Genomic DNA, 26,100 nt, shown 5'->3' with positions numbered 1-26,100 from the left:
AAAAAAAAAAAAAAAAAAAAGGAGGGAAGGGTTTGTCTGAGCTGCTGGGCCCAGCCTGAGCCTTCAGTGGAAGGCGAGGGTTAAGGCGCAGCCCTCAGTGAGCTCACGGAGGAGAGGAGACCAAGGCTCCGTCCTTCACAAGCTTGCTGTCGCAAGGCAGAGGAGGAAAGCATCCTCCTGCTGCAGGGAAACAAAACCCCCAGTCCTCAGCTGAGCACAGAACAGCAGAAGGTCTACACAGATCCAAGAAGCCCACGAGGAGGGGAGATGGTTGCAGGGCCTGAATTTCTTCAACAGTCATTTTATTCCAAGGGAAGGAATTATTAAACCCAACTGGTTTTCCCATCAAGTACCCTCTACAGACCACAGGAAAATAGTTTACTCTTTGACCAACACCCTCAACCCAAGAATGAAACCAGAGCTCATGGTGAGCCTGGGAATTCCATAAGCCTGGCCAAGGTTACCTCTCCTGGCCCGTGGAATTTCGAGCCGAATACTTTCGGAGCACACCCAGGGTCTGGTGCTCGAGAGCCCTGGTGCTTCTCACCAGCCACATTCCTGGGCTCCCTCCTGACACCAGCAAGGCCAGGAAGCAGCCACTCTCATTCTTTTCTCCCCCAAGTCTTTGAGACCCACGAGTCTGCTTTTGGCATGCTAGGGGTATCACCCAGAGAGGAGATCTGGGGAGGGGACTGCACCCCGTGGTTCATTAGTAAGACACAGCACACCTCAACAAGGGGTCATGTGTGAAGGGTGGGTAAAACTGAGCCCTGGCTTTAAACCATAGTCTTTTTGCACCCTGCAAATCCAGGGTAGAATTGCCCAGTGCTACCTGTATGGCCTGTTGAGTCAATCTCTGTGTCCTCGTTCTGAGGATATGTGGTGAATGAGGCCGCATCCAGACACTCCAAGAATCTCTGCAGGGGGTGACCACCATGAAAAGAGCTCCTGACATACTTTCGGAGCACCAGACCCTGGGTGTGCTCCAAAATTACTCAGGACAACCCTTCCCATTTAATCAACCACAGAACTATGGACTTTGACGCCATGGAAAGCAACACTCAGAGAAAGGTTCCGTGGCAGCTGGAACAAGAATGTCCAGTGCTCCTCTGCCCAGCCCTCCTCAGCCCCTGGCCACATTCCCCAGAGGTACAGTCACCCATGCCCTGTCCAGCTTCACCTGGGGACCAGCCCTTTCTGAGCCCCTGGCTGCGGTGACAGTGCATGATGCAGAGGGATCACGAGCCAGCAAACAGGATGTGTGAGGCCTGCTGTGGGTTGAACTGTGCCTCCAAAAAGATATGCTGAATCCTAGCCCCCAGTACCTCAGAACGTGACTGTATTTGGACACAGGGTTGTTGCAGACATGATTAGTTAAGAAGAGGTCATACTGGAATCGGGTGGGCCCCAAATTCCAATATGACTGAGGTCTATATAAGAAAAGACACACAGGGAGAAGGCGGCCCTGTGATGATGGATGGAGGCCAAGACTGGAGTGATACATCTACATAAGCATCACTATGTGCCAAAGAATGCCAAGGATTGCCAGAAAACACCGAAAGCTAGAAGACACAAGGAAGGATTCTCCTTATGGGCTTTGGAGGGAGCATGGCCTTTTTAGCACCTTGATCTTGGACTTGCAGCCTCCAGAACTGTGAGACAGTAAGTTTCTGTTGTTTCCAGCCACCCAGTCTGTGGTAGTTTGTTAGGCAGCCCTGGGAAACTAACACGAGGCCTAAGACCTCAAGTTCCTGTCCCTTGGGAAGACTCCCCTACCACACAGACACCAGCTGCAGCCACTGTGACCCACAATCACAGTAGAAATCCCCCAAAGTCCTTTTCGAACAATCCTCCCTGGAACACAGTATCAGCTGCCTTTAGGTCTGAATTACAGGTCTGTAGCTATAGCAGAGGAGCTGTTCCTCTTCCCAAGCCCTCTGTGATTCCAACTGGACTCGAATTTCAGCCAGCTCTGAGAAGTGGAGTCCCGCTTTCCTTCCCTGCTTCCCTCCTCCTCATTGCTCCAGGGAGCCAGGCTCCCCTATTTGTGGTGAACGTGAGCATCTGGGTACCTGGCACACATTGTAATGCTCAAAGAGAGATAAGAAGCCAATATCGCTGCGTGCAGCAATCCCTCTGAGAAGCGTGATGTTCCCGTCTCCAGAATCCAACTCTACCACGTCATTGAAAACGTTGGACACAGCTTTCCCAGTCAGGAGCAGATTGACAAGTTCCTGTAGATGAGAGAAAGGGGAAAGGTTGATTAAGTCTGAATCAGTTACTGAAAGGGTGGAGAGAAGACTGGGGAAAGAGAAAAAGGGTGGAGAAGGGAAGAAAGCAAGGAGGGGAAGAGCCCTAGAGCAGAGGAGGCTGTGACTTCAATTTCCCCACAAGCCCTGTAGGAAAGGTGCCAAATTTTCTCATCAAGGTAACTCCAGGCACCCATCCATCTTTATTCCGCAAGCACTCATTGAGTGCCAACCATTCACAGGACCCTGTCCTATGCTGTCGGCTACTGGGGGCACTGGTGAGAGGGTGAGACATGGTTCTTGACCTGGGCTTTGGGTCTAGACTGGAGAGCCAGGTGCATGCCTGCACACTGACTCACAATGCAGGATGTAGCTGGGGCTTTAAAAATGTGTCCATGGAGTACTCTGGAGCCAGATGAACATGAGGCCACATGACCGAGTCAGGGCAGCTTTGTGGAGAAGTGACATTTGGGTGAGTCTTAAATGATGTTATTTTTAAAAGAAACCTTTTTATTTTGAAACAATTTTAGACTCAAAAGAAGTTGTAAAAATAGTACAGAGAGTTCCTGTGTACCCTTCACCCAGCTTCCCCCAATGATAACATCTTACATAACCAGAGCACATTATCTCAGCCAGGAAACTGGCCATGGTGCAGTACCAATAACTAAACTCCAGGTCTTGTTTGGACTTCATCAGTGACGGGCTTTTAACGGAGTAGGGAGAGCCATGGAAGGTATGCCAACAGGCAACAAGAACAGAAGCAGACAGGTGGAAGCAGGAAGCCCACATCTGAGTTCTAGCTCTGTCTCTGCCATCATCTTGCTGCGTGGCATGAAGCACTGGGTGGCCCTGTGACTCACACCACCCACCTGGCAAGCCAACGAGCTTGCCAACCCTGGAACTTGGAGACAGTGACATGTGGAGCAACGTTTCTCTGGCAGTCACCTGCAACCCATGCCTCCCACATTTTGGTGTACCAATATGGCTGCAAGTCCCCCTGTAATCAGGGGTCCAACCTCCTGTTAGCAATGGAGCAACTGAGGCTCACAGGTGGGTTACCCAAGCCACACATCCCATTAGTGCCAGAGCTGGGCTTCTGCCCAAATCTGGCGCTCTCTGTCCCATGTCACTTCCCTCTTCCCCAACCTTGTTATCCTCCGCCTGGGCACAGATTCAAGATGAAGGGTGGCCTATAAGGGCCTGCTGAAGAGGAATTTGAGTGAGCCTAGCCCCAGTGCTAGGGCAGGCAGGTCTCTCTGTGTCATCCACCTTCTGCTGGGGCTGGCGCTGCCTGTGAGGCAAGCAGGTAGGTGTCACTCCCACAGTGGAGCACGTAGGAATGGCCAGAATGGCCCTTGCTCAGTGTAAACTCTGGAAGGCAGCATTTATAGAGGTGTTTTCCCCCGAATTGTGAAAATGACATTGAGGGTTAAAAAAATTCCTCAGTTAACACCGACACCCCTGCCCCAGTGACAGTAAAAGTGGCCTCCTCTGATGGCCACAGAGGGACCCTCGTTGGAGGGAGATACCACAGGGACCTTATTGTGTCCTTGCAGAGGAAATAAGAAACAAGAATTTGAAGGAAATGTCTGCTGTAAAATACTGCACCTCAGGGGCAGCAGCTGCTGAGAAAGGCACAGCCTTTTTCAGGCAAGTTCGAGTTTTCTCATCTGGTTTTTCAAGGAGAATAAAAGCCCCTGCTCCCTGATCTGTGTCTAAAACCATCCTCATAGCAGGAAGCCTTCTTGTGATGGAGGAGAAAGAGCATCAGGCCTTCTAGACTCAAAAATCACATAACAGCAAAGCTTAGCAGTCCCTTCCTACTGAGTGTGGTCCGTGGACCAGCAGAATCACCCTCTCTGGGGAGCCTGTTAGAAATTCAGAATCTCAGGCCCCAGCCCAGACCCACTATATCTGAGTCTGCTCTTCAACAAGACCCGTAGGAGATTTATTCACATCAAAGTGTAAGAAGCCCTGGTCAAGTCCAAATGCCTCTTGTACAAATGAGGAAACTGATTCACCGGAGGAGAAAAAGACTGCTCCAGCTCATTCTGTGAGTGCAAACAGAGAACAGGGCTTGGAACCCAGCCCCAGGCTCTGACGTGGGATCCTCTCCACCCTGCTTGACTGCCCACCCCTGGGCAGCATCCTTCTCTGCCCCAGAAAAGTGGAAGATCCCATGCGGCAGGCAGGTGCCCAGAGTGAGAGTGGGGCCACCCCAAGCAGCCAGAAGAACAGCCACTCCCCGTGAGGTCTTCCTCTGGGGTGGTGGGCAGCAGCCAGCCCCAACGTCCCTCTCTGGGTGCCCTGGACAAACCACAGGTCCCAAGCATGCCTTTTATGGTGCCCAGGTACGTTTCCAGAGCTGGATGCAAGTGAGCCAGGACCCCCAGGACAACTGAGTCCTCAGTTGGCCCCAGAAGATATACAGCTCTGTCTAGCCTGTCCATGCTATGCATTGTGGCTCCCCATGTGCTGGGAGCCAGATTTTATTGTGGCCTATGTGGCCACTCTGGGAGGCCTCATCATGGGGAGAAAGGCATGGATAGAAGCCAGGTGTAGAACTGAGCTCCCAGTTTTGATTGATGCTCACTAGGTAGCATCTTGAAAAGGTCCCTTCCCTGGTGTCACCTGGGTGACTGAGAGGATCGATGACAAGCAACTGTGCTCAGGGTCTTCTTTGCTCCCGGGAGATCCACTGAGGACCCCTGTGCAAAGATGCAGAGGGAAGGGTAGTTATAAAGACAATACCTTGTGCAAATGTAGAAGGTGCCAGTGCCACCATCTCCCTAACTAGACCCAGGGTCTCCTGGCCCATGCCTAAGACATCACTCCCTGCGTCCTGGGCTCTGGGCTATGCGGCACTTTGGTCTGCACTCAGCCTTTCTAGGTCTCATTACATGACAGTGAGACCCAGCAGAGGTGGGCATGTGAAAGCTGCTTGGACAGTGCTGCCAGAGGCAGGAAAGACTTGCCTCTTTCTTGGGCAAGAGGAGTGGGAAGGACACCTCCCCCTCTGGGGGACAGAGGAGGGGAAGAACCAGCTGGGCCCCACAGCACCCCCTGACCTGTGTACAGTAGCCATGTGCTCCAATCAGGTGGCTGGTGGGGACATCAAAGTCCTGGCGGATGCTAGAAAACACAAGAAGAAGTGTTGTTAGCACAGCTCTGCCTGACCCAGGTTGCAAATCTCAGTGAGTGACCAGGCGCTCGCCTTGGGTTCCACACTGAGACCCAGGATTCCAGATTTGGTGGGAGCCTGAGCGCTCTGTGTTCTGTTGCCCTTCGTGGAGGAGGCTCCCACCCAGAAGGCATGGGGTAGAGCCTAGGCCTCTTCGAGAAGAGCTCACTGTGTTCTCTGGGCATTGGCCTCCACTCCAGCCTCACCAGGGCTCCGCCTATGCCAGAGAACAGTGACTGAAGCATGACACAGAAGAAAGGACCCTGGGTTTGGAGTCCGGGGTCCTGAAATCACATCCCAACTGTCACTACCAATGGTGGAAACTGAGGAATCCTCTTCTGCCTCTGAGCGTCTGCCAGCCTATGAAATGGGAGGAAGGGACTCTAACGTCTCCTTGAGTTCTAGAGTAATCAGCACCATCTGAGCACAGCTCCTGCACCAGGCACCACAGGCACAGCACTCCCTAAAACCCTTTGAGGAAACCACGGCTCAGGTAAGGGACTGTCCTGCTCAAGGCTGCTCAGCTCATGGGCAATAGGGCCAGTGGGAAACTCGGGCAGCTAGGCTCTGAGGCAGCCAGTGCTCTCAACCCATGGTACCACTGTGGTTCCACTCTCAGAATGGGGTCCCTCAAAAGGTATAAGGTGAAAAGTCCCTTTGCCAAAGACATTCCCCAAACTGAAAGAAATGGGCTGAGCACTGCTAGGGTCCAGAACAATTCAGTATCCCGGTAAGCAGAAGCCTGCAGCACGCCAGGCAAAAAACCCTCCCAAGTCTCCACCCGCCTTCTCGGCTTGCTGTCAAGCTAGGAAGCCCCCCATTAAGACATTGTTCCTTTTAGCCACCCAAGGTAAATCCTTCTGGAAGATGAAAACCCTGTTGAACAGAGCCCTGTAAGGAGCACACAGGGAAGGAGCTGCTATCTACTCATTGCTCAGCAGGCAGCAATTTCAACCCCCAGCCCCAGGTGAAGTAGGAATTCCTATCTCCATTTTACAGATGTGGGAAGAAGTGCAGAGAGGCTGGGTCTAGGGGGCAAGGTGAAGCCAGGCAGCCTGGGTCCCAGGCCTGTCCCCTCCACCTCTGCACATGATCCTGGGGGTCACACACAGCCCTAGTGTACACACGACCCTAGGGGGCACATGCAGCCCTGGGGTCACATGACCTGGGGGAACACATGACCCTGAGGGTCACACTTGACCCAGGGGGCACACACAGCTACCCAGCACTGTGTCCAGGGCCTGCCCCATTCCTTCAACCACACCTCAAAGAGAAAGGGCAGGTAGGCGACCCAGGGGTAAGAAGGGCTTAGCAATCTGAACATTTCTCTTCCTCTGAAAGGAAAAATAAGAGAATCTTGGTCTCAATTTACGCTTTAAATCTAAGATCTGCCATAAGCCCACAAGCCTGACATACACGCCCTGGTCTCTGACTCCTTTTGAAACAAGTTTAAGAAGTCAAGTTCCATAATACTTGGAGAAAACACTTGTTTGTGGTATTTAATAACCATGGCTAAACACAGAAGGTTTGTGGCCCACAGGAGAAGATGAGCTGGGGTTACCCTTGCAGGGACTTGCAGAGAACCACTAAGGCTTGGGAGTCTTCTGGGAAGGGTGGTCGAGGCTCACCCACCACAGAGCCCAGCAGGCCTGGGAAGGAGCCAGCTGGGAGTGACTCACAGCGGAGCACAGTGCTTGGCTGGCGCTAACTCAGGCAGAAGAATTGATGGAAACGCTCTCCGCAGCTTATACAAGCATCTTCTGAAGGGAAGAAAATAACCTCAAAGGAGTCCTGGGGGGGAGCCGATAAGCATCACTGGCCCCACGCCACCCAGCGCTTTCAGAAGCAGCCCGATCTTCATAAGCTCACAGCCTCATGCTCACCCAGCAGGCTCGAGAGCGTGCGTCAGCTGGGGAGCAGGGGGACAGGCAGAAAGCACAATGGGAGGAAACGGTAATTGCATCCTTAGGTGCAAACACGATGGGAAATTCAGCTGTGCGATGGAATCTTAAAAGGGAGGAACATCTGCATTTCACATCAGGGCATTTGAGAGACGCCAAAGAGTGGCTTATGGTTTAAGAGATTTACAACTTTGGCAAATCTAGATGCCCAGACCTCCCTCTAGGAGAATTCTCTGGAGAGCTGAGTGTGAGGAGTCCTTAAGCAGAGGAACAACAGCCTCAGCTTTGCCCGGAGAGAAGGTAATCCACGTAACTAGCCCCAGCCTGTTGTGTGGCCTCAGCCTCCCCTCCTGCAGCACGAGGGGCCTGGACAAGATGAGAGGTGTAATGGGATGAACTGTGTCCTCTTAAAATTTATACGTTGAAGTCCTACCTCCTGCACCTCAGAATGTGTATTTGGAAACAGAGCCTTTCAAGGGGTGACTAAGTTAAAACGAGGCCATTAGGGTGGGCCCTAATCCAATCTGACTTGGAAGAGGAGGAAATTTGGATACACAGAGGGACACACCAAAGATGCACACTCGCAGGGGAAAGGTGAAGTGAGGACACAGTGCTGAAGTGGCCACCTGCAAGCCTGGCAGAAAGTTCTGACAAGGAACCAACTCTCTGCCACCTTGATCTTGGACTTCTCACCGCTAGGGCTGTGAGCCACGGATGTCTGTCATTATGGCAGCCCTAGAAAACCAACACAAGTAGCCCCCAACATCTTTTTAGATTCAAAGCCCCTTCTTCAAATGAAATCTTACGGCAGAAATCCATTATATGAAACATGGAGGCTGAAGGCAGTGTGGGGGCTCATCCCATCCTTCTCCTCCTCTATCAGCCCCTGGGTCTCCAAGAACATGCAGCATCGTGGGAGCAGGGGCCACCTGAGCCACAGCTGTGACTGTCCCTTACCTAGGACTGACTTAACCATCCAATCTAATGGGCAGCTGTCTCTTCCATGTCCTCCTGAGGGCTGGATGACCCTGAGCCGTCAGAGAATCCTGCAGAGCCTGAGGAACCAGGAACCAGGAACCAAGCTGGATAACAGGAGCCAGGAGGGCCCAGGACCAGACGAAATGGAAGACATCCTACACTGGGGGCCCCTCCGGGGAGCAGAGCTTGCTGGGACTTCAGTCCAATAAGCACAAGGGAAGGGTGGGCTTGACCAGTGGGTGGAAACTCACAGAACAGGCTTGGCCCTGGCCGCCCTGAAACCAACCTCGGCAGCATTCTGGGGGCAAAGAGTCAGAACCCTGAAACAAGGGTCTTGGATGACAACCCAGCCTCCGGGGGTGCCTGCATCACTGAAAGACAGAGAAGGAGGAATAGAGAGCTTTGCCCAGGATCCCAGCAAGGACCAAACCTCCCAACTCTGTCCACCATCAGAAGGTCCCTGAGACACTATGCTGTATCAAGAAACAGAACAAAGGGGACATCAGGGCTGGGAGAGTCTGCAAGGCTCAGAATGTTGCAGAAGGTAAGATGAATGCCCAGAGAGAGAAGAAAACTGGCCCCGAGTTAGTGACACATGTCAGCTCAAACTTAGGGCCCTCTGCTTCCCTTCTCCACCTGCCCTGTCCATATATCCCAGCAGACGAGGCTCTGACACTGAGCAGGCTGCACAATGCATGAGCCACCAATGTGCACAGTCTCAGGCACCTTCAAATGCATCTTCCTCTCAAAAGCCTTGTAAGGCCAGGAGGGTAAGACCAACATCTCTGTTTTACTGATGGGGAAACTGAGGCCTGGTCAGTAAAAAGGACTTGTAGTTGTATGGTCACACAGAGTAGGCGGGACCAGGACTCTGTCCCCAGTACCAACATCACAGAGTGTCTGCTGTGGCCTGAAATGTGGGGCGATCAGCCAGGCCAGCCAGCTCTGAGCAAGCCCTGGAGTCCCAAAGCCCCACCCTTAGCCCCCACCATTGCTGGCTCAGGCATAGCTTGTCCCTTCAGCTAAAAGCCTCCCCATGTGAATCTGGGCATGTGGTAAAAAAAAGTTTCTGAATAAGAAGGCAAACAAGTCCAAGTGGTCTAGAGACCATGGTCCCAGCCTGCAGTCACAGCCATTCACCTAACACCAGCATCCACTTGGCCCCTGACTGGCAAGTGACCTCAGGCGTGTCCTGATCTGTCTCTCAGCTTGTGTCTTTGCTTAGAAAACCAGAGGACTAGAGTAAGAAATCTCTAGGGCCTCCTGGGATGTACACAAGTGTGCCTGGTCCATGACTCCATTGAAAACATCAAGCCTGAAGTAGGTTGTATTTACACTGGGGGAACCCAACCAGCCATCCCCCCTCCTCCTGACTACTGGGGCACTGGACCCTGGAGGAACTCTGTCCCACCAGGCCAGCTCCTGCTTGCCCCTCCCAGAAACTGACCCTCAACGACACCTTCCCCACCAACCAGCAGTGACCTCCAGAGATAAAAGCCCTTTGGTGGGACTTACATTTAAGTAAGGACAACATGAAGTAAGGGCAGCTGTGGTACAACCAAGAGAACTTGGGCTCTAAAGTCAGAGGGCTCTCGTCAAATCCAATTACTGCCACTTGCCAGTTATTTCCCTCTCCGAGCCTCAGTTTCCCCATTTGCAAAATAGGTGTGATGATACCTCCTTCTATTAAAGACTGCTGTGAGAACTGAATGAGATGAACTATATAAAGCATCTGGCATTTGGTAAATGTCACTTCCTTTTTCCTACTATAACAACAATAATAACAAAAAACAAAACAAACAATGGCCAAGAGGTCATGATTCCTGCCATCTCAGCCACGCATATCACGGCCAAGAACCCAGAATAAACCGAGGCCTCCAAGCAGCTGAAATGGAGCTGGGAGTATCTGAAGAGGATTTGGACAGAGCGGATATCCACTGTTTTCCCAGGAAGTCCAAGAGGGAGTAGCCGATGAGTCAGAACCAATGGGTGTCAGGCCCCTTCTGCCATCTGCACTGTGTGACCTTTGGGAAACCGCTTTCCATTTCTGAGCCTCCAATGTGTCACCCCTGACAGGGATAAAAATAACTACCTCAAAGGGCTGTTACAATAAGGGACTAGACCATACCAGGTCTTGCAAACTGCAGAGGGCCCCACAGGCTACAGGGTCACAGTTGTTTCCATTCTCTAAGCGTGAGAGGAAAGGGTTAGGACGGGAGCCCGGGAGGTAAGGGGAGAGCTGGTGGAAGGCTCTGCAGGATGGAGAAAGAGGGACCGCGGTGGCTCAAGCCTGTAATCCCAGCACTTTGGGAGGCCGAGGCGGGTGGATCACAAGGTCAAGAGATCGAGACCATCCTGGTCAACATGGTGAAACCCCGTCTCTACTAAAACTACAAAAAATTAGCTGAGCATGGTGGCGTGTGCCTGTAATCCCAGCTACTCAGGAGGCTGAGGCAGGAGAATTGCCTGAACCCAGGAGGCGGAGGTTGCGGTGAGCCAAGATCGCGCCATTGCACTCCAGCCTGGGTAACATGAGTGAAACTCCGTCTCAAAAAAAAAAAAAAAAAAGGGGGGGGACCTGCAAGAAGAGAGGAGAAAACAGGGGCCCAGGCTTAGCAGCAGCTGGCCACAGCCCTTCCCAAGCTGCCTTCTGCCACCCACCTCTTCCCACCCACCATGTCCTGCTCCTTCCCTCCCAACCAGACCCTCTGCAATTGATCCCTGCGATCCCCCTCCAGTGGCCTTTGCCTACCTGGTTCTTGCTGCCTGCCAAAACCCTTCCCACTTAACCCTCAGCCCTGCTAAATGTCACCACCTCTATAGTCTCACTCACCCCAGGGACAGAAATGCCATCTCTTCTCCTCTCCTTCCTAAGGGTACCCACCAACTGCTTTGACATACCTGTATTGCCTCTCAAGGCAGCAAGGACTTTGAGGGCTAGAACTGGGCTCCAGACCCCACAGGTGCACAGCAACTGTGCCCCTAAATGACATGAGCCTACCCACACCTACCCCAGGTGACACTGCACGTGAGAAAGGCCCTGGCAGCACAGCTTCCAGGAGCTGGAAGAGGCAGGTGGAAGTGAGCAGCCCACCCGCACAGTTGAGGCTGGTCTGGCATAGCAGACCCTTCCAGCAGGTTAATTACCTCTCTCTCCTTCTGAGGCCTGTCCCCTTTCTCTGGGCACCTGGCCCTTCATGAACAAGTAGGTAAGGTAAGGTAGGGTGAGTGGGTAGGGATAGGAGATACACACAGGACCGGGGGTCAGGAGACATCCCAGCTTTTCTGCAGCCTGGGTGTGGCCCCCCTTCTCAGCTGTGCCAGGTAGGCCTCCTCCCACACAGTTCTCAGGCTTGGTGTCTGTGGCAGAATGACTGTCCTCACAGCTCAGTGGCTGTGACTTGCCATCTAAGCAGCCTAGGGGTCTGGCCTGGGCACAGTTGGCTTGCTTTAGCCCAGCCCATTCCAGCTGCACTGGGAAAGGGGAGCAGGTAGTCAACCACCCAGCTGGTATGGGCCTATCTGGGGCCTCCTTTGCCACCTCTCCTTCTAAGTTGGCAGACACAGCTGAGCAGCTCCTCTTATCCCCTCCCATAGCCCAGGGAAGGCAATGCAGGCACAGGGTCTCAGCCTGAGAGCCAGGAGCCTCTGGTGATGCTGCCAGCTAAGCGACTAACTGACCCTTCACATCTCAAAGTTCCCACACCTATAAATGAGATAAGGGTCCCAGCCTGTGGACCTGTTCCTTGGGTTGCCACAAGACCACAAAGGCCCAGAACGGCAGCAAGGGCCCTTTCCCTCTCTCCTCCAACTCCAGCTCTCACTGAGGCTGGGCCTCCAGATTCAGTCTCCTGCAGGGTCATGAGGGGGAAGCAAGGCAGAGATATACAGGACAGAATTTGGTTCCCTGTAAAGGGACCTGGGGACAGAGGAGCAGGTAGCTCCCAGGGACGAGACTAGGGAGACAGAACAGAGTCAGTGGAAGGAAGTGTAGTCTCAAAGCACCCATGACCCCGTGAATCCACCTTTCACCGTCACCTTGGCCTCTTGAGACATTGCTGAAAATCTTCATTAGTGGGGCGTTTGCCCTAATCCGAATCAGTGTGAAATTTGGGCTGGAGTTTGAGGAAGTTCCTCTCCTCTTGTTTCCCAGCTAAGCTTCAAAAGGTCTTAGCACGCTGGGGAGGAAGGACACTCAGCCATCCCACCCTGCCTCACATGTGACCTGGGGGAAGACTCAGGTGAGAGAGGGCAAGTGAGCCACAAAGCCAGGGTGTCTGTGGGGAAACGGGAGCCCAGGGGTCAGGCTCCTGGTCTGGGTGGCTCTGTTCAGACCTCGTTATTCTGGGCTGGCAGTGGCTCAGCAGAGTCCCGGGAAAGCTGACGAGCATCCCGTGGACCCCTCCCATTCGGAACAGCACATCTGAACCTCAAAGAACCCATGATTCTCAAGGGGAACAGCCCCTGTTCACATCTCACCCCACCAACCACCCACCCCTTCCCCTTCCCGATTCTCCCCAGAGGGTCTGACTGGGTGAGTGCTGCCTGCACTTGCTGGAACAGAAAGCTTGGTGATCTCTTTATTACTGAGAGGAGCCTGGGGGGCCCTCCATGAAGGCCCAGCCCACCCCAAACCCACATCTGCTCTCCTGTTCTCAGACACACTTGTTTCCTGACTCTGCCCTGTCTTTTTATAGCAGGTGTGGTGGCCCTGTGTGGGCAGTGACTGCCTTCTGGGGACAGCCCATGTCCATATGCCTGTGATGGTGCAGCCCAGGCCTGGTCATGGCAATCACACCAGGAATGGCACCCAGCACCCAGCATGCTGAGGAGCTGCTGGAGGGCTCTCTTGAGCCCACTGAGCAGGAGGACCCTCCTGAACATGCAGCTAGGACAGAGGAGCCAAGAGTGACGAGACAAAAGAACAGACACCCTGTCCCACAGACCATGCAGCCGCTCCTAAAGCCCAGGCTTCTGATAGCAGCAGTCGGTGCTTTGTTTCTGCTTACGCTGGCTGGGAATCGAGCTGCTGTCACTGTCTTTCCAACCAACGCTCACGGCTGGCTTTGTTTCAGAACTATTTGCACAAAGGAAGAAACTGTTGTGTTGTTGCCATTGCTTTTAATCTCTTGAAGAGAGTTACAAAGAGCCACAGTGACATGGTGTGGGTCCTGCCCAGAGACATCCCTCACCCTCAGCACCAACCTTGTGCTGTTCAAAAACCATTTCTGCAAATGACTAGCTACCACCTCTTCCAGGCTTTCAAGATTGCCTTTGGGCAGCTAAAGTTGCTTCTGTAATGAAGGCCAAGAATCTACTGCATGAAAAGGTTTTCTCCCCTACTGCACCCTCTCAACGACCTGGCCAGGCCTGTGCTTCACTGAGGCACTGGGACAGCCTGTGCACAGTGCCACTCAGGCCTGGTTCAGAGCTGGCCCTGACTCCAGGACTCTGAGCATCCTTGGGGTTTGTGAGAGCTCCCTGGGGAAAGTTCTAGCCATGCCGTTTGGAAAGCAGCAGAGCTATGCGAGCATGAAATCCTGCATGAGGTTTACTGTAATCAATTCGAGATCTTAGAAAAGAAAATAAACGGTTTGAGAACAAGTGCGCGGGGGGAACCTTCACAAGACTTTGCACACAGCCTGAGATAAACAAACCTCAAAGGCCTATTTCTCGACCGTTCTTGGGGCCTCTGACAATGAAGCGGCCAGGCAGGCAGTGGTCAGCAGCGCTCAGCTGGGTTTACGTCTGCCCATGCTGTCCTCACCCTGGCTCTGGTCTCAGGAATGGCTAACAGACAGGAGGCATTGACTTTGGTGCAAAGACCAAAGAAGAGAAGCGTCCAGTGCCCAGGCACGAGTCAGAGAACCGTCAGCAGGAGGGAGGGACCACCATGCCCTCTCCATCACACATCACAATCACATGCGCATGTACACAATCTCAAACACAACCATCAACACCCATGTCATCTCACACCTGGCCATACAGTGTCACCAATGTCTCCCATCCACATACTATCACACCACCACAAATACAACATACACATGCTGTATTTGTAAACCGGGGCGGGTTTTCCTAGCCCACCACTCCACTTCTCTCTAGCTGAGCTGTAGTCAGTCCTAGAGACTCCACTGTCTCTTTGTGTTATCAGGCCATGTTTTCAGCTGCCCAAAGTGGTAACAGATTGCCCTGAAATGGCATCAGAGGATTCTCTGGCAAAGCTGAATCTGAACCCCAGAGCAGGAAGGCCCTCGGCAATCATCTGGTCCTGAGGTTTTTAAGTTGTGTATGCAAGGGCTCAGAGGCCATGGCTGGAGAGCAGGGGTTGGTGCTGGATTGGGAGGCTGGGGAGGGGTAGCAGGGGCCTCTCCCTCCCACCTCTGCTGCTCTAATCAAAGTCATTCTGCTGCATCTGCTTCACACAGTGAACTTGAGAACAAAGCTTATTTCGGTAAAAAAAAAAAAAAAAAAAAAAAAGGGGGTGGGGGGACATTTTCTGGGCACAGTGGCTCATGCCTGTAATCCCAGCACTTTGGGAGGCCAAAATGGGCAGATCATGACATCAGGAGATTGAGACCATCCTGGCCAACATAGTGAAAACCTGTCTCTACTAAAAATACAAAAATTAGCTGGGCATGGTGGCACGTGCCTGTAATCACAGCTACTCGGGCAGCTGAGGCAGGAGAATCGCTTGAACCCAGGAGACGGCGTTTGCAGGGAGCCAAGATCACGCCACTGCACTCCAGCTTGAGTGACAGAGTGAGACTCTATCTCAAAAANAAAAAAAAATCAGATTTTGTTTTCATTACAAACATAGTTTAAAAAGCACCAGCCCAACCCTTCTGGTTATATAAAGAACCTAAGGCACAGGCTGGGTCAGTCACACAGCTGTGGGCAACTGAGTTGCGCTGAGGACTCAGGTACCCTGGTGCTACACTATGACCAAGAAGCGAGTGCTTTCCTGTGACCTGCCACCCCACTGGGCTTCCCTGGACTAGCCTAATGGTGCCTGAGGAGGGTGACATTTATACCCAAGTGTCCAGAGGTCTGTAGAGAAAGACCTTTGCTGCTGCTGGCTCGGGAGGTAGCAGGCAGAGGTGGGATTCCAGCCCCAGAACTGTTATCATTGCCCTGCCAATCACCACAAACCTTCAGCAGTGCCCGGCAACCCTGAGAGAGCCAAGGCCGGAGGTGCTGGTGTGCAGAGAGCGCCACTGGAGTGCAGCGTGACTGGCACGTGGGGGGAGTGGGCTGCTCTAGGGACTCCCCTCTGGAAAGCCAGAGAATGGCTTCTTCATGGGTGCCCTCCCACATGCAGGAATGCTAGCATGCTATCTGAAATCATCTCAGCGTGGCTGTCTCATAGGATTTGGGCAGCGCCATGACTGCCCAGGCTATTCCCAGCCTTGCTGGTGTTCCTGTCTTTCCTCTTCAGGAGGCTTCCCTGGATCATTTGCACTCAGATGCTCACATCTCTGGAAGCCCCTCAGGGGGAGCATGCCAGAGTCAGGAGGGAGCACTGATCTGGAGGAGCCCCAGGTAGCACAGGCTGCCCAAGGCCTGCCCTGTTCCTCATTTGAAGCCTTCGGTTTGACTGAAAGTATAAAGTTCTCTTATCTTCTCAAGTACACCTCTGAACTGCACACCCCTGGGTGGGGCTTGGTCCCATGGCCCCTCCTTCACCCCTCCAGAGGCCCTCAGCACAGGGAGCTCTCGGCTGCTCAGGACGTGCCTGCCAAGGGTGAGTGTCACTGCAGAAGCCCTGTCGGGAATTGCTGGACATCCTTGTGGCTGTGCCTACTGAGATGGCAGCATGGCTTCCACCACGGGGCCCCAAGCCAAGGCTGCAGGCAAGAAGAGACAAGAAGGCACACAGAGGCATGTGAGCTACTGGGATAGGGTCAGACCAGCTGTGGCCATTATTCCTGGCTTGTACCCACCAGGAGCTGTGCTAAGCACAGATGCATCTTGTGAGGTAGAAATCTTCACTCTCATTTTAGAGGAAGAAACTCGAGCTCTATAGAGGAGTAGAGAGTTATGCCTAAAACCAGCCAACTTTTTCCAAAGTTCAGGGTTTCAAACAGCAAACCCAAAGAGCCGGCTCTGGGGCCAGACTGCCTAGTGGAGCCCAGGGCCATCAGTTTCACTTGCTGTATAGTCTTGAAGCCTTCTCACCTCCCTGAGCCTTGCTTCCTCCGCTGAAAAACAAGGATGGTGAGAGCACTCACAGGGCGCCCACCTACCAGGGTTGCTGTGGACTGTTCTTTGCATTCATGGGCAAAATGTTAAGGCAAAGGGTCTGGAACGCAGGAAGCTTCACAGACTCTATCCTTACGGCTGACAATGAGATCTGCCTCCACATTGTCCAGACTGTCGTCTTAGGAGAGGAGAAGAGGGAGGCCACGGGGTAAGACGAAGCCCAACCCATGCCTGCCTGCTGGCTCCAATACCACAGCAGGGCTCTATTTGGGCCCTCTGGGAGGCAGAGGCCCGTGCTACCCCAGGGGACTTGACCATCTGCCTACAGAACCCAGAGAAGGGCCTCAGGTGCCCTGTAAGAACAGCTAGAATGTGTGTCTGTGGGTATGTCCATGTCTTTATGTGCTTTTGTGTGTCCATGTGTCCATATTTCTCTGTGTATATGGCTGTGTATGCACATCCGTGTATATCTCTGTCTATGTGTGTATATCTGTGTGTATCTATGTTTCTGTTTGTGTGTGTGTGCGTGTTGGCAGGGCTGTGACTTCAGGCCTAGCAGCATGAGGTCGTGCAAGTCCAGCAGGGCAGCCTTCCCCACACTAATGCCCGACAGGTGTCCAGCTTGGTTGGACAGGGCAGGAGAAGGAGGCAGCAGCCCTAGTCCCCAGCTCTGCACAACATCAAGAGTGGCCTGGGCATTGAGCCCCGAAGCCCCTTTTGGAGGGAGAGGGCTACACGCAGGAGCATGCATGTAACATGGCGCCCACTCCCAGGCTGCCCCAGGACCACCAGAACAGACACACTCGAGCACGGAGCCCTGGACTCCCAGAGCCAGATGGCCCCCGCATGTATGGGAATGCTTAGGCTGGCATCATTGGGTCTGGCCCTCCTGAGAGTGCAGCTTCCCCTCAGGGGGACCTGGAAACTCCCACCCAACCTGTCAGCCCAGGAATGAGCCAACCCAGGAGCAAACCCAGTCCTGGGGAGAAGGTGGTGCAGCTTATGGTCTCCATGCACGTGAGTCCACACCAGGAATGAATCATATCATTATGGCAGGATTAGAAGTTAGAAATCACTGTGCACTCACACGTATTTAATAAGGTCAGAAGTAGCAAGCAGCAGGCAACCTGGTGCACGAGACCACAGAGCGCCCCTGTCCTCCCCCGAATCCACAGTAGAGGCCCCTAAGGGAGGGCGCCGACCAGGTCCAGCCAGGCCGGGGAAGTGTCTCCTGCTGCGACCTCCTTCCCCTGGGCACCACAAGTCTACTCACCCGGCCTCCCCACTTCCCAGGGCCCACCTGCTGAGGGCCGTTCCCAAGTCCTCCCCACTACATACCCCTCAAAGTAAGGCACTCCCCAAGGACTGTCTGCTTGAAAGTGAATGGGGCAATCGATTGTACTTCCCACAATCATTTATGCGCTATTAATCTGCTATACTCCCTGGTGACATGTCTAGGTGACAAACACAGACAAAGAGGCCTAAAAAGCTCCTAGGGAAGGAGCTTCATGGGAAAACTCCAGCTGTAGGGCAGGCTGGGGGGCCATGTTTCGCCCGATGCAGAGTCAGCACAGAGACCCTGGCGACAGGGGTCAGGGAGGGGAGATTAGGACAAGCCACCCTGCCACCTCTCCCTGCCTCCAGGGCCACCTAAGCACCACCCACTCACCACCCGGGATGCCAGCCTTGTCCTCGCAGCTGTAGGGTTGCCTTGGTCTACAGCGAGGCCTCCCTGTCCTGAGCTCTTGAGGGCCCTCAGCCATCTCCTGGGTCTCAGCCTCAACTGTCCATCCCTGCACATGTGCCAGGGGCCTCTGCCTGAGTGTTCATGTGTGCACATGCTGCAGTCCCAGGCAAGCTCCTTGAAGGCCAGTGGCGTGTCTTTCAGGTTATCCCCCGTACACATGGTAGCCCTGGACATGCGTCTATGTAGAATGCAACTACTCTCTCTCCTCTACCAGAGGACCTTCCCCTACTCCACTGCTTCATTCATCATTTCCACAACATTCTCGGAGCCCTCGCCACGCACCAAGCACCATCCTGGACTCTAGGGAGGCGGCAGTGAACAAGACAGATCAGCCCAGCCCCAGAGAGTTCAGGGAGAAAGATACTCACAGCTCCGTGGACCTGGACAGGATGGCAGACAGGGTGAGCAGAATGCATCCATAGGGGCCCACTTCAAACTGGGAAGGGAGAGAAAAATGAGCTCCATGCTGTCAGCACCTCCCTCTTCCCAGCCCCACATCTCTGTGGGAGCCACACCCCAGGGAGCAGCCTCCCCTGAGCCAACTGCCTCCAGCCCAGCCCTGGGGTTGCTGGGTGGCCCAAGGGCTGACCTCCTAAAGGACAGGGCATTGGAACAGCCCAAATGACAATGGCAGCAGAGTCAGGGTGATGCAGGAGCCACCGCAGAGAACAACAGTGACCTCGGAGTCCTCAAAACTCATGAGACAGCAACAGTCGTGGCCAGCTCCATTACGGTGCAAGCGTCTTATGGGCATTACCACGTCGAACACTCTAACAGGCCTGGGAGACAATACTATGATTACTGCCCTCTAGCATATGTACAACTGAGGCTCAGAAACTGAGTGAGCTGCCCAAGACCACGCAGCTTGTCGGCAGCACGCTGGGACTCCAGGGGGCTCTAATTCCAGCAGACAGCAGGTATGGGGCAGAGTCAGGATCCAGTGAGGCAAAGGAGGCAGCCATGCAGATGCATGTCTTAAAAAATTTTTTTTGGATATTTTAAAATACCAACATTTTGGCATTTTGTTCTTTGTGGATTTTTCTGATTAACTTTGATTTTTAAAAAAGATAGTTTTTGCTAATGTCTCAGTTTTTTGGCACCCCCTTAGATTTTGCATCCAAAGTAAGTACGCCTCCCAACTCTGGTTTGGAGCCCATGTCCTGGAGGCTGTCCGCCTAACTTACAGCCTCGCTCTGCCACACTTTGCTATATGACCATGAAAACATTCCTGGACTCCTCTATCCTCAGTCTTCTCGTCTGTAAAAAGAGGGTAATAATCACAGCTCCTACCCTCATCAAGTTGTGAAAATTACGTGAGCTAGTCCTTTTAAAGCACTTCAAATGGGGCCTGGCACCTGTGTTAGCTGTTAGTACAAAGCTTGCTCTGCCCCGCCCAACTGTCCAGTGAGCCTAGTGGGCCACAGCCTACTGGTATGGATAATATCACTTCTGCTGCCTGGAGAAACACCATCGTCAACTGCAAGTCAGTGTGAAGGCCTCACCCATCCCACTTTGGAAACCATGAACTGTGACTGAAGACACTGCCTGTTGTAATAGTCAGTGTTCCTTATGTGTAATCACATTTTGGACTTAAAATCAGAAGAAAAAAAAATCTCAACTTGTTTCTCCTGGAACAGGTAATGAAAATTATAAAACTTTCACATTTACATTTTTGCCTTGGCTGCCAGGAAGCTCAAAGCCAAATACAGTGTTCTACCAAGGTTACTATTGGAGCTCAAGCTTCTAATAAAATTATCTTTTCTTTTCCTCAAAATATACTGTTTATTTTCATCCAGGAATTCACTTGGTCAATCAGTCATTTTTAAAAATGTACTGGTGAAATTTCTGTGCCAAGAGGATGCTCCTGGCTAAGGCTGTACTCGTGAGCAAGGTGGATATGGATCTCTTCTCTTGGGGAAGTAATTTAGGGAAGCAAAAACAATAAGCAACTTGAAAAGGCTGGGAGGAGGGGTTCTGCCACAACAGAAATGCAGGCTCCTTCGGAAACACACAGGGAGGGACTTCAACACAGACTTCGGGCTTAGGGAGAGAGTAGCAGGGAAGGCTTTCTGGAGAAAGTGATGTCTGACCAGAAACCCAGAGGACAGGCACAAATCAGAAAAGTGAATGCTGCTCCAGACAAGAGGAGAAGCATACACAGGCCCACAAGAAAGAGGGCAAGCTAAGCGGGAGCACAGCAGAGCCCTGAGGACATCATTTTCTTTTAAAAGCAACTTCAAACCTTTTTTTGTAAGTAGGAATGTTATGAATGAATCAACAACAATCTTAAATCAACGTCGTCTTAATTCTGTGATCTCAGGCCAGTGACTTCATTTCTGCTGCCCTGAGTTTCCTCTTTGCAAAAGAATAACAATGAAGACCCACCTGGCCTATTTCCTTGGCTTATGGTGGACATTCTACGAGACCATGTCTGTGGAAGTGCTCTGACAATTGTAAAGAGTAATGCTGATGTCTCCCCCTGCACAGGGGGCCACTGTCCCCTTGTCCCAGCTCTGCATGGGAAGTCACGAAGCTCTTAGTCTCAGCGTCCCTTTCCACAAAGCCTAATGTGCCGCAAATTTCCATCTCCCCTTGGAAAAGTCACAAAGTGTTATTGGTCTCAGTTTCCTCTTCTGGAATTCTTGCCTACTTCTACCATGGACGTATACGGTGCCCTGGGGCAGCCATATTACTTGCTTGGTCTATGGTCTATTTCCCTTTCTGCCATGCCTGTAATGCCTACCTACCTGTAAAGAAGTAATGGACACAGAAGCCCACTCTAAGCCCCAACTCTGGGTAAATTTGGGGAACTATTATTACTACTTACGGCAGCATTTCCCCCAGTCCTAGGAACACCCTCAAGGAGACCCTCACCCCTATCCTGAGCCCTGGACACGCCTCTCTGCAGAGGGTGGGGAAGAAGCCTGCTTGAAGCTCCTTGCCCTTGCTGGAACACAACTAAATGGCACCAATATTCCATTTTGTTTTTTTAAACTTTTATTAAAATTATCTCATCAAATTCAAGCTGCCAAGACATGGGAGGCCATAGGGCAACATGCCTGCAATGAAAGGCAAGGTCAGGCAGGGCAATTGGTCCGGAAACTGCCATCAGAGTCTAGAAAAATGTCTGGTGCCACTTGGGAAGAAGGGGCCATTCTTCCAGTGCTGCTCTGCACTCGAGACCTGAGTCCACCAAGGAACTCCGATGGGAGGCAGAGGTGGGGCATCCTCCAGCTGGCCAGGGGCCTGCCAGATACCTTGCCCAGAGGGCGAGCAATAATGAAAACACAGCAAGAAGGCTATTTATTTTGGGCAGAGATGGCTTGGTGTACATTTCCAGGCCTGGCACGAGGAACCCCTCTTAGGCCCAGGCCATGAAAAATGAATTTGGTGAGGGCAGTGCTGAGGCAGCTCAACCGCTTCCAGCAAAAACATAAATTATACTGCAGGGGGAGAGCTGCCTAGCAGAGTGAGGAGGGCCAAACACTGACCGCCTGTATCGAGGATCAAAGCCAGGCAAGGAGGGGATGGCTTTGAGTCCAGAGGCATCACTGGAGGAGGAGGCCCCTCACCCTGTTGCAGACCCTACTCTCTGAACCCTTCCACAGTCCCTTTCTTGGTTAGGCTTCATGAAAGCACTGGGGTACAGGCTAAGGGAGGGGCCCCATCTCATAGACAAGGATGCAGAGGTCCTGGTGCTGAGGGGCCACCCCAGTCCATCTGTGGGCAGCTATAAGCCTCAGGATCTGTGATCATTTCAGCAATCACCCTCAGGCTCCACCCTGGCCCCTGAAGCCTCACCAGTCACTTCCTTTTCCTGGCCCTCATGGTTCCATACTCTGCTTCAGCTGACAGTGTGACCAGGTGCCCCCATTCCTGGCCACCCTGGCCAGATCCCACACACGAATGCCATCAGGCTCTGCTCATCTCTCCTGTGACTGCTGCACTCTCATGATGGTCTGGATCAACAGCAGGTCCCCTTCCTTCTCGTTCAGACTGCCTGGTACTGCATTTGGAAGACACCCTTCTCCACGTGTTTGAGGTTCCTCTTTGAGGGCCACCCTTAAGATGATGAAGAGCTGGAAGCTACCTGACAACTGCTCCATCTTCCATTTTCCAGATGAGGAAACAGACCCAGTGGCTTCCCCAAGGCCATATGTGACTAAGGAATAAGGCAGAGGAGACGCCCAGGCCCCTGCTCCAGGCCTCCCCTGCCAAGGCCAGGCAGTGGATGCACTGCATCAGTAGACGGCCTGCCAGATGACTCCGATGAAAAACCAGAGTGGGGGACAGGCAGCAAGGGAAAGGCCCGGAGCTCCCAATGCCTCAGCCAGCACTCCCCCTCCCACGCGCCTGGACAGAGCAACCCATGCAGAAAGGGAGCCATCGTAATCCATGCTTTTGGGAGGGGCCCCGAGGCCTGTGTCTCGGCTGTGGGTGAAAGCACTTCAGGCAGACTGCGCCTCCAGTGACTTCACCTGCCTCCTCTTGTTCTTAGGGCCGGCCCCATTGTCCACCCAAGGGACAGCTAGTGCTGTCAGGGCCTGGTCATTTCCCAGGGCTGTGCCCAGGCCTCTGGGGTCTTTGGGAAAGTTGTGTGGAAGGCAGTCTTGACAGCAGGAGCTTTAGTCCTGAACTCATTTCCAGCAAGTTCTCCCACGCTCTGGCTTACCACAAAACCCTCTAGGTGCCTTCCTGGGGCCGAAAAGAGCAGATCCCACATCCAGAAGGCCAAATGAAAGGCAAGGGGAGGCTCAGGGACCGGCCTGTACACCAGGAGAGAAAGGTCTGCGTTCTTCCTCTGCTTCGATCCTGACACACAGATTTCAGGACTGTGAGGCCTCACAGTGGGGGTCTCAGAAGTCGCCAGTCTCCTGGCCTTAGCTCATGCCACACCCGCCTTCTGTAATACTTCCCTCTCACTTCTGCAAGTCTACAAGGAGCCCACCTCAAGGATGCCCTTAGAGCATCACTACAATGGCAATGGTAGTGTCAACAACAGAAGCTAACAACTACTGAGAACATCAAGCACGGCCCAGCTGCCCTACCATGCTCTGAGGCAGGCACTGTTCTTACCCACATTTTACAAGTGGGGAAACTGGGGTACAGAAGGATTCAATAAGTTGCCTGAGGTCATGGAGCTACTGAAAGGTGAATCTGAATTCAGAGCTAGGCCAACCGCTCGAGACCATGTTCTTTACCTGCGGAGTGTGCAGCCCCTCCTCACAGAGCCTGTGATGCCACAGCTCTGCGGTGACTTCCTGGAGCCCTGGAGATCTGCTGCTATCTGGTCCTGGCCGTGCCCCACCCAGCTCATGGCCAGGAGTGGATGTACAGTTCTACCCTGGCAGACAGGGGGCTCCAGAGCCCCCACCTAGGCCTGCCACCCCAAGGACACCAATCAAGGTGTGCATCACACTGCTAAGCCCTCCAACCTACCCAGGAAGCCACTTTCTGGTCACTGCGCCAGCTGGTCCCAGGACCCACTCCACTGACAAAGAGCTCCTGTGTTCCAGAGGCACTGCTTCCACTCCGACAGAGAGAAACTCTGGTGACCTCCATCAAACAGCTGCTTCCTCTGTGTCCTGAACCCACCTGTCCAGCTCTGCTGTTGGTAGCCCTGGCTGTGGCTGCTCCCTGTGCCCTGCCTCCAGGACCAGCCCTTGAGGATGCAATGGCAGGAGCCAGATCCCTTGCCCCAAGCTCATTCTCCTCAGCACCCCACCCAGGGGCCAGCATGACTCCTTCCAGCTTCCTCACCACCCCGGGATGGGACGACAGGAAGAACAACTCCAGTTCCACAATGAAACAGAAGCCTTGGTGATGCATATCCCATGGGAGTAAGGCACGGTTCATACCTGATGAATGCTTTGTTGAAGGAAAGTCACCAGGTCCTCATAGCAGGCCAAACTGTGGAGCGTGAGCTGAGAAGACAGAAACACGCAGGGTGAGTGGCCCAAGCCCCGTGCAGTACCCCATCCTGGATTAGCTTATGCTCCCTGGCTTCAGCAGCTAAAAAACCCCACTTGGGAATGCCCCTGTGTCAGAGAGCAACATTCCCAAGTCGGGGCTGAGAGGTACGGCCATACCTGTGTGTGACTGAAAGGCTGGTTGGCACTACTGGAGTCACCGGGGTTCAGGTGGCCCTGCTGCAGCCCTGGGCCTGAGACCCCAGAATTCCAGCAACCTGTGTTGCCCCAACCAGGGAGGGCTGCACCCCATGGGCGAGTCACTGATATCAGAAAGGAGGCTGGTGGGGAGGTGGATGAGGCAGGGGCCACATCCAGATCACAATAGCCAGGCCAGGTGGAAACCAACAGGCCGTGTCCTGAGTTCAGCGGGAAGCAGCCTATGAGTCTCCTTTGCAGGCCAGGAAAAAACAATTCAAGAGAAAACATTCAAGAATGCGAGACCCGTAATTAGGGTAACAGGGCAACACGTGCCCAAACTGAGGTCAAATGAAACTAATTAGTTAAAAATTCTCAGTGAAGAGGTTGGCAGAGGTAGCTGAAAAACTTCACTGTTTTCATATTTTCCAAAATACAAAAACGTATGTCTCCCATTTTTTCCCCGACTGTGTATGACTTAGATCTGGCTTTATGGCTGGTGTTCCATGCTATTAAAGTTCCTCCCCACATTCTAACTTTCTCTCCCTTTCCTTACCACCCCTGCCCCACCCCTCCCACAACAATCCTGGAGCAGATGCTAAAGAAAGAGGAAGAGGGACACAGAGAAGCCTGGGGCTAACCAACAGGCATTCCATATAAACTTCAGCTCTGCACACCCTCGAGGGGACAGGGAGCCAGTCAGCCTTTTGGCCGTAAAGCCAACTCTAGCAGAAGCCCATCCCCAAAGCCACCCCACGTCTGTCCCCACCCTAATCCCAGGACTAGGATTCCTAGGACCTGGGCTGCGGGAAGGCCAGCCTGTCCCCAGCTGAGGAAGGATTTACTTATATGAAAGGACAGAGTCCCCAAACAAAGCCAAAGGTTACGTGATAATTTTCCAGAAACCCGTACTGTTTCTAAGACTCCATCTGCTTTATATTTCCCTGCTGGACTGAACTGCTGTGTTCTCGAAGCCCTAAAAAGGAAAGGAAGGTGCATGAGTCCTCCGCATGGAGAGAAGGCGTGCCCTCCAGCTGGGGCAAAACCACATGTGTCATTAAATAAGGACAAATAAGAAGGTGGCTCCAGAGAGAAAATGGAGCCAAGAGTTTCTCGTTTTTCCCCACTTTGAACTCACCCACTAGTCTGGGCCCAGAGAACTCCAATAGCAGGATTTAAAAGAAAAAAAAAAAATGGAAAAAAGACCGCAAAGGGAAAGCTTGGAATAACCAAACCCAAACCCAAGCTCTGGCAGTAGGAAGTCTGACTCTCACCCCCAAGCGACAAATGTGTTTCCAGACTGCGGAATGTGGACTTGCCACTCATTTTCACTGATGGGAGGAACTCCAGTCTCCGTCCTCTCTGAGGCTCCCCCAGGGTATGCAGTCCCCAGGGGTGTGCAGCCCAAGGTATCAGGGAACAGGAGCCGGGTTTGGGGCCCAGTGCTCCTGTAGTGGCTGTGTACCCTTGCACCAGCCACCCTCCCTCTCTTGGCTTCTGCTCCCTAATCCGTGAAACAGGGAGCAACTGAATTCCTGCCCCATCTGTTCTCCGGGTTGCCCTGCAGATCCTAAGGGCCGGGGTTAATAAGTTAACTGGAAGATGAGTACTAAAGACAAGTGATAGTAATAATAACAAAAATAAATAACGATATCTAACATGCAGCGCTTATGTGCCAGACACTCTTCACGTTTATAATTATTAGCTATTCATATTGATAAAATGATTTAAACTGATA

General features: G+C 52.8%; 1 protein-coding gene across 3 annotated transcripts in view; it reads right to left on the bottom strand.

The window, feature by feature from the left end:
• The window catches only part of MINDY4 (MINDY lysine 48 deubiquitinase 4), a 127,746-nt gene that overhangs the window by 14,044 nt on the left and 87,602 nt on the right, over positions 1-26,100 (bottom strand). For all 3 annotated transcript variants that reach the window (XM_017527107.2, XM_037737943.1, XM_037737944.1), the window contains 5 exons: positions 25,275-25,338; positions 24,114-24,179; positions 18,624-18,691; positions 5,318-5,381; positions 2,073-2,234 (listed from right to left, as the gene is read on the bottom strand). In XM_017527107.2, the coding sequence (XP_017382596.1) occupies positions 2,073-2,234; positions 5,318-5,381; positions 18,624-18,691; positions 24,114-24,179; positions 25,275-25,338 (424 nt within the window). The remainder of the gene's footprint in view (positions 1-2,072; positions 2,235-5,317; positions 5,382-18,623; positions 18,692-24,113; positions 24,180-25,274; positions 25,339-26,100) is intronic.

This window comes from Cebus imitator, unplaced genomic scaffold (assembly GCF_001604975.1).
Source record: "Cebus imitator isolate Cc_AM_T3 unplaced genomic scaffold, Cebus_imitator-1.0 Scaffold45, whole genome shotgun sequence".
Taxonomy (NCBI): domain Eukaryota; kingdom Metazoa; phylum Chordata; class Mammalia; order Primates; family Cebidae; genus Cebus; species Cebus imitator.
This window is presented reverse-complemented; position numbering and strand designations above follow the sequence as displayed.